The sequence below is a fragment of the Budorcas taxicolor genome, chromosome 7, assembly GCF_023091745.1.
Source record: "Budorcas taxicolor isolate Tak-1 chromosome 7, Takin1.1, whole genome shotgun sequence".
Taxonomy (NCBI): Eukaryota; Metazoa; Chordata; class Mammalia; order Artiodactyla; family Bovidae; genus Budorcas; species Budorcas taxicolor.
In genome coordinates, this window is record NC_068916.1 from 80,443,877 (window position 1) to 80,464,915 (window position 21,039).

Below are 21,039 nucleotides of genomic sequence, written 5' to 3' on the forward strand. Positions count from 1 at the left end.
CACCCCACCGCCCCCCGCCCCCCACCATGGTAGTTGCACCAAACACCTAATGCTTGTAACCTCATTCTTTTTACCTGGCTAGAGGCTTACTTTTGGAGAAGGAAATGGCAGCCCACTCCAGTGTTCTTACCTGGAGAATCCCAGGGATGGGGGAGCCTGGTGGACTGCTGTCTATGGGGTCACACAGAGTCAGTCGGACATGACTGAAGTGACTTAGCAGCAGCAGCAGAGGCTTACTTTGGAGCCAAGTGTATAATACAAAATCTGTCCAGCACTGAAGGCCACTGTGTGTATTCTGTCATCCCCATAAAATTAGCACTTTGTAGATTGCGCATGGGGCAGTCCCTCACAAGTCAGAAGAGTGATTACACAGAAAAGCTGAAAATGTTTTATGTGTCACCGCAAAGCCACAGGGCTAGGAAATCAGACACGCATGGTAATGTTATACAGCCTAGAGCGATCCGAAGGCCATATTTTGTATTCTTCTTGTAACAGTGAGACTGCCACTATCAAAAAGCTGAAGATGTGGAGTTTTGTGTGTTTGAGATACTGTCTTTCTTTACCAAGAACGCCTGTCAGACCTTTGCCTCCACACCTGCTACGATGAAAGAGACTTCCGCGCCTTTTCCCTTAGAGCCTGAAGAGCGCAACACGAAAGAAAAGGAACAGTGTTTGTGGACGGAAAGACTCGCCTGGTTGGATAGTAGAAATTGTTTTCTGTGGAGAAACATGGGGCTTGGATTGTCTTATTTGCAGCCCTTTGTTAATCCTCCTGCCTGTCAGTTATCTTTCCTGTTCCTCACAGGGTTGTCTGCCTCAGACGCTTGTCTCTTCTCCTTCCTTAAGCGTCAGCTGACACCGCAGTGCGACCTTGTGTCTCCACTCGCAGAGCGGGTCCTCATGTGCACGTGGGCTCACCCCCTGCAGGGGGCCGCCTCCAGAGAACCTCTCTGGTTCAAGGAAGGTCTCTACCATTGGCTTCTTCCCTCTGATTTTCTTGCTGGATAATTGATTCATTTCTCTCTTATAGTTCCAGTGGGTTTCCCTGAACCTCCTATCTCCCTTTAGCCTGCTCCCCTTGACTTTTCTCTTGTGTACTTTGGTTTTTCTTAAATATTTGTCTCCCACCTAAAAACCAGAAACCCTTTGCCTTGGCCCTAAATCCTCCTCCAGCTGCTGACCACTCTTGAAAGTGCAGCCAGGTTTCTTGGAGAAATGATTTGTTTGTTCTTTCTTTGCATACACCTCTGCTCTTTCCAGCCTCTGGGGGTGGGTTTCTGTCTCTGCCCCGCTGAAGCTGTGTCACCTGGGTCAACATGACTTTCCAGAGCTTTTCGCTCCTTATGTAACTTCAACTTGCCATTTTGTATTTAGTACTTATTTTTGAATTACACAAATAATACCTATAAATGCAAGTTCTCCAAAAAGAAAATGAAAATTTAAACAATGCACAAGTGCAGAGGGTACAAAATTCTAGTTTCCACTCATATCCTTCCCCTCTCCCCCAACATTCCTCAAGCCTACTTATTTCCTCAGAGGACTTACTGGTCACAATTTGTTATGTTTGTTTTTTTTTCCTACGTATTTGCATGTGTGTATATAGATAGACTGATACTCAGTAAGCCCAAAACTAGTTTTCTGCAAGAGGTCTCCCTTCCACATGTGTATCATTCTGATCTGTCTTCCACACGATTACGGAATACCCTTTCTGAAGAAAACATCTGATCTTCTAGAATAATTCCAGGTGCCCTTGAGTAATTTTAGTTATTAGAGTCTATTTTCTTATGATATAAAAATTTAAACAGATACAGGGGTTGGGAGAATAGTATGATGGTCCCTTTTAAGGAAAAAAAATTCATTCATTCAACTGATATTTATTCCCTCCCTAGCAAGTTCTGGGATGCAGTGAGCCAGTCAAGCAAGGACCCTCTGAGCTGACCTTTGTGAGCTTCTCATGCCGTTCCCCCATTCGCACACCACCCCCAACCGTGTCCTGAGCTCAGGAATTCAGATGTGCTGGGGTGTCCCTCCAGCTTGAGTAACTCTGGCTCATCTTTCAGGCTCAGGTCTCAGTCATCTGCACCATCTTCCTGGATCCTCTTTCTCCAGCTCTAGGAAGTGCTGACCATTCCCTTCTTTGAGCCCCCTTGTAACCTCTTATTTATCTCTGAGCCTCTGTGAGATTATTGCATTGATTTGTTTCTCTGCTTCTCCCTGTCAGCTTGAATTCCTTCAACACAAATGTGTCCTGCTCATCTCTTATCCCTGCTCTTGGCACAGGGCCAAGTTGCTTTTCAGAAATTTGGGTACCAATTTAATCTCCCTCTGCTAGGGCATGAGAAAGCTGGAATCATTTTAAAAAATCTTTATTATATTGATGGGTAGAGAATGGTATCTTGTGTAATAAGTATTTCCTTGATTATTGGTGAGACTATTTTTTGCTATTGTTAATATTTGTCTCTACTACCTATATGAATTACTATCTCATATCCATTCCCCATTTTTCCAATTGGTGTTTTTCTTATCAGTTTGTTTGTGAGCTCTTTGTGTGACAGAGATATTTTCTATTTTTCACATTTGTTATAAGCCCATGTCATTTTTTGTCTTGTACTTAAATCTATGGCATTTTTTGACATAAAAATCTTTGACTTATCATGCAGTGAGTGAAAATACTGCTTTTGGGGAGAAGTCATTTCGTTGCTTTTTAAAAAGTATTATTATTATTATTAAAATTGAGATGCAATTCACACACCATAAAAATGCACCATTTTAAAGTTTGTGATTTAATGATTTCTGGTATATTCACAAAGTTATGCAACCATCACCACTACCTAATTCCAGAACATTTTCAACACTCAAGGAAAAAACCCCATCCATTAACAGTTATTCCCTATTCCCTGATTTCCCTAGCCCTAGCCAACCACTGATCTACTTGCTATCTCTATGGATTTGTGAATTCTGGACATTTCATGTACATGCATTTGTCTGTGGTTTCTTTCACTTAACATAATGTTATCAAGGTTCATTCATGCTGTAGCGTAATCAGCCCTCCACCCTTTTCATGGCTGAATACTATTCCATTGTGTGACTATGCCACTTTTTGTTCCTTCATTCATTGATGGACATTTGGGCTGTTTCCTCTTTTTGCAGTTATGAGCAGTGCCACTGTGAATATTTGTATATGAGTTTTTGTGTGGATTTATGTTTTCAGTTCTCAGATGGCACTAGTGGTAAAGAACCCACCTGCCAGCACAGGAGATATGAGAGACACGGGTTTGACACACATTCAGTCCCTGGGTTGGGAAGATTCCCGGGAGGAGGGCATGGTAACCCATTCTAGTATTCTTGCCTGGAGAATCCCATGGACAGAGAAGCCTGGAGGGCTACAGTTTATAGGGTCACAAAGAGTTGGACACGACTGAAGCAACTTAGCACAAGGCAAGAATTTTGGGGTCATGTAGCACCTCTATGTTTAGCTTTTCAACGAACTGCCAGACTGTTTCCCCCATGGATACACTACTTTCCATTCCCACTGGCAATGTATGAGGGTTCCAGTTCCTCCACAGTCCCACCAGCACCTGTTTCCATTACTATTTTGTTTAGAGTCCTCATAATAGAAATTAAACAAACAAAATTTGTTTTATAAATTTATAAACACCTTTAATTCATTTGTGTTTAATGAATATAGTTAGATATATACTTTGGCTCAAGAATTTTTGGTGATCATAAAGAGAATTCTACTGATACGTATTTATGCATATTTGTAAAGAAAGAAAAGTCTCAGTAAGGGTCATCAGTATCAATTGTGATATAAAACATGTTCCTCACTTTTTAAATATAGTACTATAGTATAAAATGTATTTAGTTTTAGAAGCATTCCTTAAAATTTCTTTCTATCAAAGTAATAACTTTACCATTATTGGCTTTCTGTTATACTTCCTTATAACAATGTTTTGCTCATTTTTTATATTTAATTGTGCTTTATAAAAGATTAGTGACAACTTTTCACATGTCCCAAAGTTAATCAGATTTTGTAAGTAATGAACTATAACTGTGAACTGAAAAGAAAGCAGTGTTTAAAAGAGGGAGCTTTCAGTTCAGTCACTCAGTCATGTACGACTCTTTGTGACCCCGTGGACTACAGCACACCACGCTTCCCTGTCCATCACCCAACTCCCAGAGCTTACTCAAACTCATGTCCATTGGGTCAGTGATGCCATCCAACCACCTCATCCTCTGTCATCCCCTTCTCCTCCTGCCTTTAATCTTTCCCAGCATCAGGGTCTTTTCTAGTGAGTCAGTTCTTTGCATTAGGTAGCCAAAGTATTGGAATTTCAGCTTTAGCATCAGTCCCTTCCAGTGAATATTCAGGACTGGTCTCCTTTAGGATGGACTGGTTGGATCTCCTTACAGTCCAAGGGACTCTCAAGAGTCTTCTCCAATACCACAGTTCTAAAGCATCAGTTCTTCGGCACTCAGCTTCTTTATAGTCCAACTCTGACATCCTTAGTCCTTAAATTTTATTTCTCTTTTTGATCTCTCCTAACAGAGATGCTTGAGTTTCCACTTACTGTAAAGGGGACAATGTAGGAAAGAAGAGCCTGTCTGTAGAAAAAAAGAGATTAGTGGGAATAAATTAGTGTTAAAACTTCTAACACTGATGTGATACCTGGAAAATATTGATAAGCCAGTGGAGTGGACCTATTGATACAAGAGCATTTGAGAGCCAGAAAAATGGAGGGTAGCAATGTTAAGGTGGCTATAATGATGCCTGAAGGCCTGGTCTTGTTTAGATAAGGGTGCTGCTGCCTGTGTTCAAACATTGTTTAGCTGGGAACCACAATACTGTCATCCTGAACTGGCTTTCTCCAGTTCCCAAAAATTCCACGATGCCTCTGAATGCTGATTCCAAAGTTTTCTCAATAAAATTGAGCATAATCCTGGGAATATTTCTTCAGTTACCCATTATACAGCTTTTCAGTTTGGGTTTTACTATAGTTCTCTCCCTTTCTCTGATATGCTAGATATATATGCTAATTGTAATTATAATTGTCTAGTGTGTTAGACACATATCTCTCTCTCGTTAGCAAATATATCTTCAATCAAAATAGCTAGGATAAAGGACTTCCTTAGTGGTCCAGGGACTAAGACTCTGCGCTCCCAGTGCAGGGGGGCCAAGGTTCAATCCCTGGTCAGGAAACTAGATCCCACGTGCCTCAACTTAAAGATCCTGCATGCCACAACAAAGACCTGGAGCAGCTGAAGGAAAAAAAAAAAAAAAAAAGACATGGCAGAATAACTAGGATAATGTTCTGGCCCAAGTAAAATTCCTTCCTGATAATTTTATGGCCTGTGATTTTATAATGTGCCTTATCTCTGGACTCTTCGGGATTCTACTGGAATATTTCTTCTCTCTTGCATGGAGTAGTGGTTTTGATTATAAATATCACCCAAGAATATTTTACTCCCATATATATTCCTCAGACTTGCCATCTGTTGGTACTCAACAGCTTAGTTTGGTTTTCATCATGTTCATTTATATGGCTTAATTTTATTATTTCCCTTGGCAAAGACGAACCATTTTTTCTCAAGGAAACTTAAACTGAATAACAAAAACTAATAAGTGAATAAATTGCAAAACAGAAGTAATGAGTAGTTTAGACTGAAACACTTAAACCTGAGCATTATCTAGCAACCAGAAAATTTAATCAGACAAAACATGTATTGGTAATATAGTAGAATAGAAATAACAGTGCTCTGAAAACTCTTACACTAAAGGGAAGCCATGCATGTATTTCACTGATTTGATCCAATCTGTAGTACATTTTTTATTCTACTAGTGGGGTACATTAAAAAAAAAAAAACCTATGATTTTTAAGGTGGGACAATATCCCCATAAGAGTAAACTGGGGAGACCCAATGAAATACTTCAAATGACTTGAAACTTATGAGAAAAGAAAATTATTTTGTAAAGAAGAATAAACTGTGCAAAACAAGTCATGTGAAGGGACATTTTCTTTCATTTGACAGTGATTTCATTTGAATGACTGTTTCGTGCCAGGTCCCATGGTTGATGATCGTCTAGATGACCATCCAGCATGGACTAGTCTTTAGCACTTTTCCTGGATTATTGTGGAAATTCCACTGGTTTCCCTTTCTTCTTTATACTCCACCCCTCAAGCTCTCTCCTTTCATATCACAGCATCCAGTGTGATCCTGTAAAGAAGTCAGATCTTGCCCTGCCTCTGATTAAAGTTCTGCATCTCATAAAGGGTGACAACCGAGACTTTAGATTGGTCTCTAGAACCCTACCTGCATAAAATCCTGTCCCCTCTTCTGCCTCTCGTGTATGCCCCCTAGTAAACGGGCCACTGTGCCATTCCCATATAGGCCAGACCCACTCCCACCACAGGGCTTTTGCACTTGCTATTTCCTCTGCCTATTTCCCTGAGCTGGCCACAAGGCTCTCTTCTCAGATCATTCATTACTCCAGTGCTGGGTTTTCAGTAAAGACCCTCCTTCATACCCTGGTTAAAATTGTAACCCCGTCTCCCCCATTTCCTTCCCTGCTGCTGCTGCTAAGTCGCTTCAGTCATGTCTGACTCTGTGCGACATAGACGCATACCCCATAGATGGCAGCCCACCAGGCTCCCCCGTCCCTGGGATTCTCCAGGCAAGAATACTGGAGTGGGTTGCCATTTCCTTCTCCAATGCATGAAAGCAAAAAGTGAAAGTGAAGTCACTCAGTCGTGTCTGACTCTTAGCGACCTCATGGACTGCAGCCTACCAGGCTCCTCCGTCCGTGGGATTTTCCAGGCAAGAGTACTGGAGTGGGGTGCCATTGCCTTCTCCTACTCCTCTGTTTTTTTCCTTTAAGGTAATGATCACCAGTAGCATACTGCTTGGGCTTCCCAGGTGCCTTAGTGATAAAGAATCCACCTGCCAATGCAGGAGACATGGATTCGATCCCTAGGTTGTGAACATCCCCTGGAGAAGGACGAAACAGCAACAGCACACTACAGATTTTTCTTATGTTAATGTCTTTTGCTGTGTTCTTGTTGTTTAGTCACTAAGTTATGCTTGACTCTTTGCGACCCCATGGACTGCAGCACACCAGGCTTCCCTGTCCTTCACTGTCTCATGGCATTTGCTCAGGTTAATGTCCACTGAGTCAGTGATGCTATCTAACCGTCTCTTCCTCTGCCACTCCCTTCTCCTTTTTCCTTCAATTTTTCCCAGCATCAGGATCTTTTCCAGGGAGTTGGCTCCTTGCGTCAGGTGGCCAAAGTATTAGAGCTTCAGCTTCAGCATCAGTCCTTCCAATGACTATTCAGGGTGGAGTTCCTTTAAGACTGACTAATTTGATCTCCTTGCAGTCCAAGGGACTCTCAAGAACCTTCTCCGACACCACAATTCGAAGGCAGCAGTTCTTTGGTGCTCAACCTTCTTTATGCTCCAATTCTCATATCCATACATGACTATTGGAAGGACCATAGCATTGACTATATGGGCCATTGTCAGCAAAGTGATATCTCTGCTTTTTAATATACTGTCTAGGTTTGTCATTAGTTTCTTTCCAAGGATCAAGCCTCTTTTAATTTCATGGCTGCAGTCACAATCCACAATGATTTTGGAGCCACAGAAAATGAATTCTGTTACTGCTTCCACTTTTCCCCCTTCTATTTGCAATAAAGTGATGGACTGGATGCCATGATCTTAGGCTTTTGAATGATGAGTTTTAAACCAGCTTTTTCACTCTCCTCTTTCACCCTCATCAAGAGGCTTCATAGTTCCTCTTTGCTTTTTTGCATGATGTACTCTGCATATAAGTTAAATAAGCAGGGTGAAAATATACAGCTTTGATGCAGTTCTTTCCCAATTTTGAACCAGTCATTGTTCCATGTCCGGTTCTAACTGTTGCTTCTTGACCCATATACAGGTTTCTCAGGAGACAGATAAGGTGGTGTGGTATTCCCACCTCTTTAAGAATTTTCCATAGTTTGTTGTGATCCATACCGTCAAAGGCTTTAATATAGTCGATGAGGCAGCAGTAGATGTTTTTCTGGAATTCCTTTGCTTATCCAGAGAATGTTGGCAATTTGATCTCTGGTTCCTCTGTCTTTTCTAAATCCAGCTTGTTCATGTGGAAGTTCTAGGTTCACATACTGCTGAAGTCTAGCTTGAAGAATTTTGAGAAAAACCTTACCGGCATGGGCACAATTATATGGCAGTTTGAACATTCTTTGGCATTGCCCTTCTTTGGGATTGGAATGAAAACTGACTCTTTCCAGTCCTGTGGACACTGCTGAGTTTTCCAAATTTGCTGACATGTTGAGTGCAGCACTTTCACAGCATCATTGTTTAGGATTTGAAAGAGCTCAGCTGGAATTCCATCACCTCCAATAACTTTGTTTATAGTGATGCTTCCTAAGACCCACCTGACTTCACACTCCAGGATGTCTGGCTCTAAGTAAGTGATCACATTATCGTGGTTATCTGGGTCATTAAGACCTTTTTTTTTCACTCTGTACTACAGTGTAAACTTCACAAGAGCACAGTTTTTTTTTTTTTTTTTCTGTTTTGTTTACTCCTGTATCCAGTGCTTTGAACAGTTTCTGGGTATGTACCAGTCAATAAACATTGAATGAAAGAATGAATTTGAAGTCATAGGGACATATTAAGAAGGAAATAAACATTACAGTGCTCGTTTCGGCAGCACACATACTAAAATTGAAACGATACAGAGAAGATTAGCATGGCCCCTGAGCAAGGATGACACGCAAATTCGTGAAGTGTTCCATATTTTTACGCTGTTGGTGGGAATGCAAACTAGTACAGCCACTATGGAGAACAGTGTGGAGATTCCTTAAAAAATTGCAAATAGAACTGCCTTATAACCCAGCAATCCCACTGCTGGGCATACACACTGAGGAAACCAGAATTGAAAGAGACACGTGTACCCCAATGTTCATCGCAGCACTGTTTATAATAGCCAGGACATGGAAACAACCTAGATGTCCATCAGCAGATGAATGGATAAGAAAGCTGTGGTACATATACACAATGGAGTATTACTCAGCCATTAAAAAGAATACATTTGAATCAGTTCTAATGAGGTGGATGAAACTGGAGCCGATTATACAGAGTGAAGTAAGCCAGAAAGAAAAACACCAATACAGGATACTAACACATATGTATGGAATTTCGAAAGATGGTAATGATAACCCTGTATGTGAGACAGCAAAAGAGACACAGATGTATAGAATGGACTTTTGGACTCTGAGGGAGAGGGAGAGCATGGGATGATGTGGGAGAATGGCATGGAAACATGTATACTATCAGGTAAGAAACGAATCGCCAGTCTATGTTCGATACAGGATACAGAATGCTTGGGGCTGGTGCACGGGGATGATCCAGAGAGATGATATGGGGTGGGAGGTGGGAGGGGGGTTCAGGATTGGGAACTCGTGTACACCTGTGGCAGATTCATGTCAATGTATGGCCAAACTAATACAGTATTATAAAGTAAAATAAAGTAAAAATAAAAATTAAAAAAAAGAAAGTTAAAAAAAAAACAAACATTATATAATCCTGTCTCACAGAGTAAATATCTGTCATTAGGATTGGTGTATGTGGGGCTTCCACTTAAAATTATAGAGGTGCTGGAAAAATACAGAAAAACACAAAAGAATTTAATTAAAAATTACCCATAATTGTACTAGTGAAAGAACACTGCTGTTTCTATTTGGAGTGCCTATCATTCCCTCTTGGTCACCCCTCCTTCCCAACCCTTATATCTGTGATATACATAATTTTCTCTCTCTGCAATTGAACTTATGTGCATACACAAAACATGTTTATTTTTATCTCCTGGAGTTTTTGCTATTGTTGTTGTTCACTTATTAGTAAGTCTTGGCTATGTCTTTATTATGTTACAGTTCTTTTAAAATATGATTGTAAATGGCATGTATCAGTCCATTGTGTGGATCGACTATTGCTTGTTTAATCACTACCATATTATATACATGTACATTTAGATTGTTTGCACTTTCTTATATTCATTAAAATGATTAATGAATGCACATCTTGTTTCTTTGTACATCTTTGTGCAGATCTCTGTTTATTTTCCTTGGGTTAGATTATTAGAAGTGTAATTACTATGACCAAGGATGTGTATGACCTTTTTAATGTATCTTGATGCATATTGTGACATAGTTCACTCCAGTAGTATAGCCATTTTAACATATCTTTGCTGTTTTGCTGAGGAGCATTATTTACTGAAACTCTTGATAAATTTGATAAACAATTTGTGAAAAATGAAAGTTGTGCAGTCGTGTCTGACTCTTTGTGACCCTGTGGACTATATGATGCTAAGTCGCTTCAGTCGTGTCCGACTCTGTGCGACCCCATAGACTGCAGCCCACCAGGCTCCCCCGTTCCTGGGATTCCCCAGGTAAGAACACTGGAGTGGGTTGCCATTTCCTTCTCCAGTGCATGAAAGTGAAAAGTGAAAGTGAAGTCGCTCAGTCATGTCCGACTCTTCGAGACCCCATGGACTGCAGCCTACCAGGCTCTTCCGTCCATGGGATTTTCCAGGCAAGAGTACTGGAGTGGGGTGCCACTGCCTTCTCCATGGACTATATAGTCCATGGAATTCTCCAGGCCAGGTAGCCTTTCCCTTCTCCAAGGGATCTTCCCAATCCAGGGTTCGAACCCAGGTCTCCCTCATTGCAGGCAGATTCTCTACCAGCTGAGCCACAAGGGAAGCCCTTGTGAAAGGAAAAATTTTTACTTATATGATTAAGTAGCACCTTTATTCTGTATTTATTATTTGTTCATATACTATTTTCTAAGAAGTCCTTTTATCTATTTCTTGACTCAGTAATTTTAAGCAATATTGTTGGCTCCCTGTTATAAAGATGAAGACTTTAACACTCCTACAAATCTCTTACCTCTCCTTCCTCTGTCCCCTCTGTGTTACTTACAGTGGTTGACTTTATATCTTAAAATCATATCATTAAGCCTCTGTTAATTTACCAACTTTGGACGGTATGTATTGGCTCTCTGCTATGCAAGATACGTAATTTGAGACTTTTAATATGTTTTTATTGTTCTTTTCTCTCTTCTAACCCTGAGGTTTTATTACTTTCTCTATTATTTATTCTCTGTTTGTAAGCTTTTTTAAACATTTACCTTCTGTTCTATAAGTTTAATTAAGCCACTGTTGGTTCTGAAAATTAAAAAACAGTGAGGGGTATTTGCATCATGGTTATACAAATGTTACGTACCAACTATCAAGGCTGATGTTCAATTCTCTATTGTGATCTAACTCCCTGGGTTACTGAGGAGGAGCGCATCTGCCTGATACTCACTTTCTTTAGCTAACCTCCGGTTTCTCTTTGGAAGATTTCATGATTTTTCTCTATCCTTCAGTTCAGTTCAGTCGCTCAGTCATGTCCGACTCTTTGCGACCCCATGAATCGCAGCACGCCAGGCCTCCCTGTCCATCACCATCTCCCGGAGTTCACTCAGATTCACATCCATCGAGCCAGCCATCTCATCCTCTGTTGTCCCCTTCTCCTCCTGCCCCCAATCCCTCCCAGCATCAGAGTCTTTTCCAATGAGTCAACTCTTCGCATGAAGTGGCCAAAGTACTGGAGTTTCAGCTTTAGCATCATTCCTTCCAAAGAAATCCTAGGGCTGATCTCCTTCAGAATGGACTGGTTGGATCTCCTTGCAGTCCAAGGGACGCTCAAGAGTCTTCTCCAACACCACAGTTCAAAAGCATCAATTCTTCGGCGCTCAGCCTTCTTCACAGTCCAACTCTCACATCCATACATGACCACAGGAAAAACCATAGCCTTGACTAGACGGCCCTTCATCAGCAAAGTAATGTCTCTGCTTTTGAATATGCTATCTAGGTTGGTCATAACTTTTCTTCCAGGGGGTAAGCTTGATTTCATGGCTGCAGTCACCATCTCTGTCCTTAGAGCTCTGACATTTTACCAGGGTGTGACTGGGTGTGACATTTTTAAAATTTGTCCTCTCTGGCATTTGGATTAGCCTTTCTATTTGAACTGTACTGTGTTCAGTTCAAGGAAGGCTTCTTGAATTTGATTATTTCCTCTCCATCACAATCTCTGTGTTTTTTTTTTCCTTCTGAAACTCCCATAAGATAGTTTTTAGACTTCTTGGATCTGTACTCCAGGCTGCTCAAATTTTCTCTCCTATTTTTAATCTCTTTGTATTTTTGTTCAGTGTTCTTTATCTCTGCCACCACCCAGCTTAGATTTTAGCCATGTCTGGTTTATTGGTTGGCACATTCATTGACCTGAAATTTTTCAACAATTGTTTTTGTTTCCAAGAACTCTTCCTTTTATCTGATCACTTCTTTTCCAGCCACTGTTTGCTTTAGGGCTTTACTATCCTTCCATATCTCTCTGAAGATAATAAATCTCTGTTGCCTGATTAGCCTCGTTTCCCTAGTATCTCTTCTGTTTGCTCATTTGAGGCTTTACTTATTAACTCTTGCTGCTTGTTTACTCTCCAGTGCTTAAAACAATAAACAACCTGCCATCCCCCGCAGTGTCTGTGGCTTGGGAATCTAGGTATGGTTTTGCTGGATGCCTCTGCCCCGAGGACGCAAGGCAGCAATCCTGGTGTCAGCCAGGTCTGCAGCCACACCTGCAGGTTCGAACGGTGCTCACTCACGTGATTGTTGGCTGGATTCACTTCCTTGCCAGTTGCTGGACGGAAGCCCCGGTTTCTCATCAGCTGTTGGCTGAGGCCTCTCTCAGTTTCTGCCTGTGTGGGCCTCTCCATGTAGCAGCTCACGACATGGCAGTGGCCAGCACAAACCGGCAAGGTAAGAGAAGGCCAATAATAAGGTGGAAGCCAGAGTCTCCTTGTACACTGATCTTGGAAGGGCCGTCCCATCACTTTTGCTGTGATCTGTTCCATCACTAGGGGTCATCTTGCGTGCCGCCTACTACTTTTCTTAGGGATTAATTTTCTCAAGTGTCTAGTGATCTTTGTTTCTAAATGAAGGATCTTGAGGGTTACTATAGGTAGCTGGCCTGGGCTTAACACTGTGACTGTGAACAAGGGTCTCTGTGTGCCTTTTGTGGTTGTGCAGGCTTCCTTTTCAGGTGGGTGGGCAGACGGCAGCAAGGTTGGCTGGGACTCTCCCTTGTCAGATTCTACCCCCTTTAGTGTGCTTGGGTGGAACCTGTGACTTGCTACTGGCAACTAGTATATAGCGAACACGAGTGAATAGTGGTTTCTAGATTACATTCTATGGCAAAGGAAAAGGGATTTTGCAGGTTAATTAAGGTCCTAAATCAGTTGATTTTGAGTTAATTAAAAAGGAGCTTTTCCTCAGTGGGCCTGACTTAATCAAATGAGAGGGGGGTGGAAGCCCACCCCTGAGGTCAGAGATGCTCTCCTGCTGGTCTTGAAGAAGCAAACTGCCTGAGTTCTGTAGCTGCAAGAAAATCCCTTTTTCCAACAGCCTGATTGAACTTGAGTGTGGGTTCTCTCTCATTCACTCCTCTAGAACAGCATGTACCTGGGCTGACACCTTGATAACAACCTTGGGAGACTCCGAGTTGAGGATCCAGCTAAACTGACCCACGGAACCTATGAGATAATATGTATGTGCTGTTTAAACCTCTATGTTTGCGGTAATTTGTTACCCAGTAGAAAAGTCATGCAGTGTACTTCACTCCTAGTCCCTCGCCAGTGCCTTTCCCTTTTGCTCTCTGTCTTGTGTCTGCAGTGGATGTGATGTAAAGCCAAGCTCTGTTCTCTGAGTCTAACCCCCTCATGAGGCGCCTTCTTTGGGAAGGTGGCCTGCTTTCTACAGAGAGCAGATCTTTGGTTGACTTGAGGACATGTCATTCTTGCCTGTTGGACCTTTTCTTTCTTTATCTTGTAAAATGAGAAGAGGAGGAACCTAACTTCCAGATGTTCTGAAGGCTCTTGTTTAATGAAAGACCCTGATGATCCTTCCCTTGTCGTCTCCTGTCCTTTGTGTTTGTTGATTCTGGACCTGGAGCTTCTCTGGCCACGCTTGGTGGGAACCATGCCTGTGCAAGGGGTCTGCCTGTGTGGTTTCCTTGCTCTGATTTTCCCACCATTCTGATTCTTCTTGGTTTTTCTCTTCATAGAATTTCATAAAACTTCTGGTCTGTTGATGACATATTTTCCTGTTTTATAATGTTATTATGGTTTCCTTCTTTAAACAAAAACCAGTTTTCCTAGCATTTCAGCAGGACCTTGGAAATGAAGGGAGGCAGATATATCAATGATGAGTCTGCATGAATTCAGCTCTGCATGCTAGTCTGGACTTTTTCTTTTTATAGAAGAAAATAAAATATTCTTTTGCTACCTAACACTGATCTAACATGTTTGTAATAAATTTGGCATATTTCTAATAAAACTGGTGAGAAAGGGTGGGGTTTTTATTATAATAAGTAACTTTCTCAGGCTCTATTATCACATCCTCCTTTTAAAGTACCCTAAAGCATATTTCTTTTAGGACTGTGCCATTTTTTTCTCCTTTCCCCCTCTTCCCGTTTACACTTACACAGCCTTTCTTTCTTCTCTTAGGGTAATTTCTTAGAACAAGTGACTTAAAATATTGCTGACACTATGCTTTTTTTTTTTTTTTCTAACACTAATGGCACACATGATGTAAGTGCTGAGAAGGTTGAGATAACTGAACTAAAATTGTGATTTTTAGAATTGTCTTAAGACTTTTTTAGTTCCAAGTAACAAAAATCTATTTCAAACTAGTGTAGGTTAGAAAGAGAATTTATTACATGGAAACTGCAATAGGATCTCACCAAACCCAAGGGTGAAATTATATTCAGATATCATGAGGGTCAAAGGTAATTACAGGAAGTATTTACCTTTCTGTCTCAGACTTTTTCTCTCTCGTCTATTTTTCTGAACATCTTATTCTTTTCTATCTTTGTTTTGGTATGGGTGTGGCCAAATGTGGCTGATCAATAATAGTGATCTGAGTTTCCAAGTTTATATCATCTCAGTTCAAGCAAATAAGTCAGAGGCACAGTCCCAGATTCCAAAGAGAAATAATCCAGCTTGGTTTAGCTTGGGCCAGTTATCTCTTTTTAGACCAGGGCAATGTGATCATGAGAGCAGATTTTGTGGTGTAAACAGGACTGCCACAGCCCAGGTTCTCAAAGAAGAGGTAGGGGGGGTAGAAGATATATCAAGGGGGCAGATATCTCAAAACTTATCTGTTACGATATTCTTGTTTATATCCAGTGTGCTGTTTCTCATTAGAGAGACAGTTTATCTTGTGGTTAAGAACATGAGCTTGGGGTCAGATAGACCTTGATTTGAATCCCAGCCCTGCCACCTATTAGCTGTGAGGATCAGATTCTTTCTCTGTACATTGGAATGATAAAGTCTGTCTCTTGGGGTTGCTGGGAGGAAGAGAATATATGTGATGTACCCCACATGCTCAGTAAATAGATATTATTTATTACTGTTATCACATCATATGGAAAAGATTATGGGATTGGACAAATAAACATTTTACCACCCTAAATAGCACAAGAAGCTCTGGAAGCAAAAATCTGGGTGCCATGGAGATCAATAAAAAAATCTAAGAGAGAATGTCTTGCTTTTCACACTTGGCCAAAGTAGTGGAAACAAGTTAGGCTGATGATGTCAGGGCCCAAGAACCTACACTTGTTTTTAGAATGAAGTTTTTGCCTCTAATGGTTTTGGGAAGCGTGAATCCAGAGGTCCCATAATCCTGAAGAGAGCCAGGCTGGTGGTGCAGTCATCGTTGTTCTCTCCAGCCAGGGCCTCTCCTGATGGCTCCTGCGTTCATTCTGCTTGGTAGTTGGTCTGTTCTGATTGGCTAGTGCTTTACTCTGGGAAACACTTTAAATATGTGCCATCAATTCAAAGACTTCAGTTTTATTAAATAAGTTCCACTATTTTCTTTATAAAATAATAGATTTGCTTTGCATCTTTCTCATTTATATGACAAAGTTGTGAGTTGCTGCCATCGTAAAATAAAGTCTTCTAAAGGTTATGTAAAAATGTGATGATTCAAAGTCTACATAGTTAATATGAAATGTAAGCCAAACGTTAATGTTTACATAGAGTTAGTTAAACTCTATGGCTTCTTTTTAAATAAACATGCTGTTCTATATGAAACTGTGTAGAATACTATCTCAATGACTAACTGTAATTTTCTCTTAAGTTATGCAGACATTTTGATTGAGAGGGAAGTATTAATGCAGAAGTACATTCATCTAGTTCAGATCGTAGAGACAGAAAAAATTGCAGCTAACCAACTCCGGCATCAACTTGAAGATCAAGATACAGAAATCGAAAGGCTTAAATCAGAGGTATTTCCTAGTTGATAGACGCCTCATTGTTTCATGTTTATTGTCATCTCCTTATGGTTACTTAAAGCCTATAGGGGCAAAATTTTGATCCCAAACTTAGTTCCTCCACCATCACAGGTACATGAGGAATGAATATATTTTCTAAGTTAGGATTAGGTAAATATGTACAATAAAATATCAGAATAATATGCAGCTTTACATTATTTGTGCGCCTGATGTCCTTCATTTGCTCGAATATTCAAGAATTGGCTATAGTATTTGTTTTCAGATGGATTCATAGTAATGATTATTGTGAACCTGTCATAGATTCAGTGTAAAAGTCTGAATGACAACTAAAGAAGGTCCAAAGATGAAGTCAGAAAGTCTTTGCTTTTTTTCTCAACCTTCTCTATAGAATTTTGAAAAACTCCTTTGGGTTAAAGTACGTGACATATGCTAGGATGCGTTTGTTTCCTGAAGCTGGAATTCCTGCCTCCCTCCCTGCCCCACCCTGACTGCGAACCCCTCAGGCTCTGCACCCCCAGAGAGTGAGATTGACTCAGGTGGTCGTGGAGACGGCAGCCGTTGCAGTTGTCTGTGGGTCCTCCCTTCTCCTCAAGGTGCCTCCACGTGTATACAGAAACCTGAGTGTACCTTCCCGTGTTGTCCTGTCATCCCTTGTGGGAAGTGATCAATACCTGAAGAACTGCAGAGGAATGTAGAAAGTGAAGTTTTTCTACTCTTTCTGACGAGTGGTGCAATAGTGTCCTCTTAGCTTCAAAGAAAAGAACAGGACAGAATGAAACCTACCGCTGATTGTAACTGTTGATAGAAACAAACCGCAGGCTCCTCAATCTGGGTGATTTCTTGTTCCTCTGTCATTTAACATTTTCTTCTTTGTTTCCTCCCATCTTCTTTTGAGACTTACTCTGCAAATTCTGAGAGGGTTTTCACCTCCTGCTGCCCCTGTACCTCACCTTCAGCAGACAGAGCAGGGTTTAAGCTGATGTTCCCGTTGGGATCCGATTGCCTCTCTGAGGATGAAAAGTTGCAGACTGTTCACCATATCATTAGTGTTGTTAACTTCCCGATCCAACCCTGAAATCTGAGATAGTGAAAACAACAACAGAAAACATAACAAACCTGCATTTTAAAAGACTATATCAGGCACTGTAATTTAAAGCAAAATTATTGTGTTCTGTCTTCGCCACAGTTAGCCAGAGCAGATGCTTGTCTGCGAAGTGAAAGAGGTTGGCATTTACTCCATGAGAGAAACTCAGCACCGAGCAGTGTTCCCCAGTATTTATTTGTGTGTGCTTATCTGCCTTCACTATGTTCTTTTTTAGTCTGAATATATATCGTAGCCACAGACTGTCAGTAGCAGGTCTGACTTGTGTGGTCATCGACAGGAGCTGTAATTTATTTCCTACTCCTTTTATTTGCCCACTTCCCTGCCAGGAAAATGGCAGAGGAGAGAGTTTGGTAATGGGGACAGAATGTAAAGACAGGTCTGAGTGGGCAATTATGATCTCAGCGTGTTTAGTGTTTGCTTGTTGGTAAAATCTGGATCAGTCCTTAAGTTTGCAGGAGCCTGCAGTTGAGTGATAGAGATTCTCTGTCCAAGGAATTTCACTGCTAAGTGTGGTTCTGAGGCTACCTGGTTTTGAGTCATAACAATGAGCTGAGGCTATAAAGAGATCCCCCAGGTGGTTTCAATCTTTTTGTCTTTTTGTGTTTTCTTGACTGGCTTGGCCGAGCCCCAGGGCTCTGGAGTTCTTTGCAGTTCCCGTTTTCCCTAGGAGGTCTGTGACTCTGCTGTACTCTGTGTGCTTGGAAGGCTGCAGGCTGATTTTAGAAAGCATGAGCTTGGAGCTGAGTGTCACTGCATTTGGAGATCAGAGGGCTTTACAGGAAGCTGCCATTGATGAGATGCTTGACATATCCCTGAGATGCTGAGAAGGCCTTGGTCTGGTCATCGCTGGCAGTCAGGGTCTAGTTTTGGACTCACATTTCTGTAACCCAGGCCCCCGTTCACACTCTCCACAGTTACTTCTTATAAGCACTTTTGTTAGCAGCATAATAAGACAAGTTTGGGGTAAAGTTCAGGCTTCCCCTGCTTAGCATCAAAAGAAGATAATGTGCCTGAAAAGCGAATGTTTCCTGAGGAGCTTATAAGTTACCTTGTAAGCATAACTTCCTGTGATATATGGCTTTAGCCTAGTGTTTCCCAAATCATGAAATGGACCAATTTTATGTTACAGATTATCGCTCTTAATAAAACAAAGGAACGAATGAGACCTTACCAAAGCAATCAAGAAGATGAGGATCCAGACATCAAGAAGATAAAAAAGGTAGGGTTTCCAGCTTTGGGCAAGTGTAGTGGGGACCAGTTGTCTTTCTGTAGTGATGTCTTTGCCACCCTGACTCTGAGCTAAGAACAGTCTTGGTGTTTCTCTCCCAATGGCTTCCTGACTTCTGCTTCAGAATTATCACACATGATTACTTACCTGGAAAAGCTTTGGCTTTAGATTTCTTTCCGGTTCTGGCAATCCATGTGTGGATTCTGTGAGACGGATGCTAAAGGTGGACATGAAGACAGTGGTATTCTCCATTTGGGTTATTTAAGTGCTGCTGAACTTGCTGGTGTTTGTGCCACTTTTATATTTTAGGGAATAATTTTTAAATTACACTTCAAAAATGTTTCTTTTAGCTTTAGGCTTCAGTGTTTATTTAGAGAAGTTTATTTTTTTGAGCATGTGAGAAAACTGAGTGAATCAATACATCTGCTCAGGTTTCTGTTTTATTGTTGTTTCTTTCTTGTTTAACATCCACATAATCAGCAACTCCTTCCATCTTACTGTCACTTACAACTATACAACTTCTGCAATTAACCAGACCCTGGCACTCTCTGTAGTCTACTGTGTTTGATTTAAGTCATCTTGGTTTTGAGTTCCACAGTCTTAGTTGTCCTGTGTAAAAGCACTGATTCAGCTGTGTTAATATTATGTTAAAAGGTGCACAGTGACAGAATTTTATTTCTTCTTCATTTTTTTCTTATTCCTATTTTCCTATGCTAGGTAATTATTCCCTTTCAGTTGCAATAAAGCTTTAAATATTGCTCAGAATTTGCAATAGAAAAGCTGCTCTGGACTAAGTTGCACTGTTTTCAGTTTTCAAGAAATAACAAAGTAAAATAAAAACATTCCTCTCTTAGAATTAGAAAATCTTTAAATTAAATTTGGTTTATGTTATTGTTACAAGATGAACGCTGTTGCCATTCTTTTAATAACACGCAGCTCCATATAAACAAAGATATCAGTAAAATACAATTGTAGTACTGTCCTGTTGTAGAAAATGTTAGCAAGTAAACAAGCCAGCTTTTGCACAGAAGGCAATATTGCTTAAGTAAATAGATTTTGTTTGTGTTAATCACTCAAGTCATGCCCAACTCTATGCAATCCCATGGACTGTAGCTAGCTCACCAGTCTCCACTGTCCGTGGAATTCTCCAGGCAAGAATACTGGAGTGGGGTGCCATTTCCTTCTGTAGAGGATCTTTCTGACTCAGAGATCGAGCCCAGATCTCCTGCATTGCAGGCAGATTCTTTTATTTAACACAAATTCAGTTGATTTTTGAAAACACTTCTGTTAAATGGAGGAATAATGATAAAATACATTTTATAGTTTCCTGTCTTCCTCTTTCATAATGGAAATAATTTTTTAAAAAACCTTACTTTTAAATTTGTTAACAGGTTTTGAATTTAACTCTATTGCCCTTTATGTCCCCAGTCAGATTGACGTCTCTGTGGAAAGGGATGTTTACCAATGAATTGTGCGCGTGTGTGTTAGTTGCTCAGTTGTGTCTGACTCTTTGAGACCCGTTGGACTATAGCCTACCAGGCTTCTCCGCCCGTGGGGTTTTCCAGGCAGGAGTACTGGAGTGGGTTGCCATTTCCTTCTCCAGAGGATCTTCGCGACCCAGGGATCGAACCTGGGTCTCCTGCATTGTAGGCAGAGGCTTCACCATCGAAGCCACCAGGGAAGTCCCACAAATGAGTTAGATACTCTATGCTGATCTTTACAAATAGCAACATAATTTTTTAACGTCAGGAGACCAAAAATTGAAATTGGCTCACAGAACTTTCCCGTAAGATTTCTCCAAATAATACGCATATAATTTTCTCCACATAATTCTACTAAAATGTGTTTTTAATTTTTATTGCTTGAGGTATGACAACTGTGAATGCCTATTATGAAAATTGATAGTGTGCTGACATCAGTTGGTAAATGAGACAGTTTTAAATATTGCAAAAGAAGAATAGTTGTTTAAATGCATGATAATTGAGACCATATGGGTGAAATAGTATGAAAAAAAGGAAAATAATCTGTTAAGAAGAAAACAATGATACTAAAAATGGTTTGATAGTAATTTATTGCTTTCAATTATATATGACTTTGCAACCTGCTTTGTTGCTTAATCTACTGCTTAGATATAACAAATACTAATAAATTATCATATAATTTTTCTTATATTTAGAAAGGACCTCACATTTTTGGGTCAGTTATTTTGTAGATAAGGAAATGGAGCCCAGAGTTCAAGGTCACCCAGTAGGTTAAGTGGCAGAGCCTTTGGGTTCAGGATATGACATATACCTCTCTGTTTAGCACTC

General features: G+C 40.7%; 1 protein-coding gene and 1 non-coding gene across 2 annotated transcripts in view; both read left to right on the plus strand.

The window, feature by feature from the left end:
• RASGRF2 (Ras protein specific guanine nucleotide releasing factor 2) overlaps positions 1–21,039 on the plus strand; it is a 248,628-nt gene that overhangs the window by 75,958 nt on the left and 151,631 nt on the right. The window contains exons 3-4 of the mRNA XM_052643635.1: positions 16,244–16,391; positions 18,632–18,721. Coding sequence (XP_052499595.1) covers positions 16,244–16,391; positions 18,632–18,721 — 238 coding nt within the window. The remainder of the gene's footprint in view (positions 1–16,243; positions 16,392–18,631; positions 18,722–21,039) is intronic.
• Positions 8,701–8,807, plus strand: LOC128051855 (U6 spliceosomal RNA). The gene has a single exon (XR_008199774.1). It is a non-coding gene; the product is annotated as a U6 spliceosomal RNA (small nuclear RNA).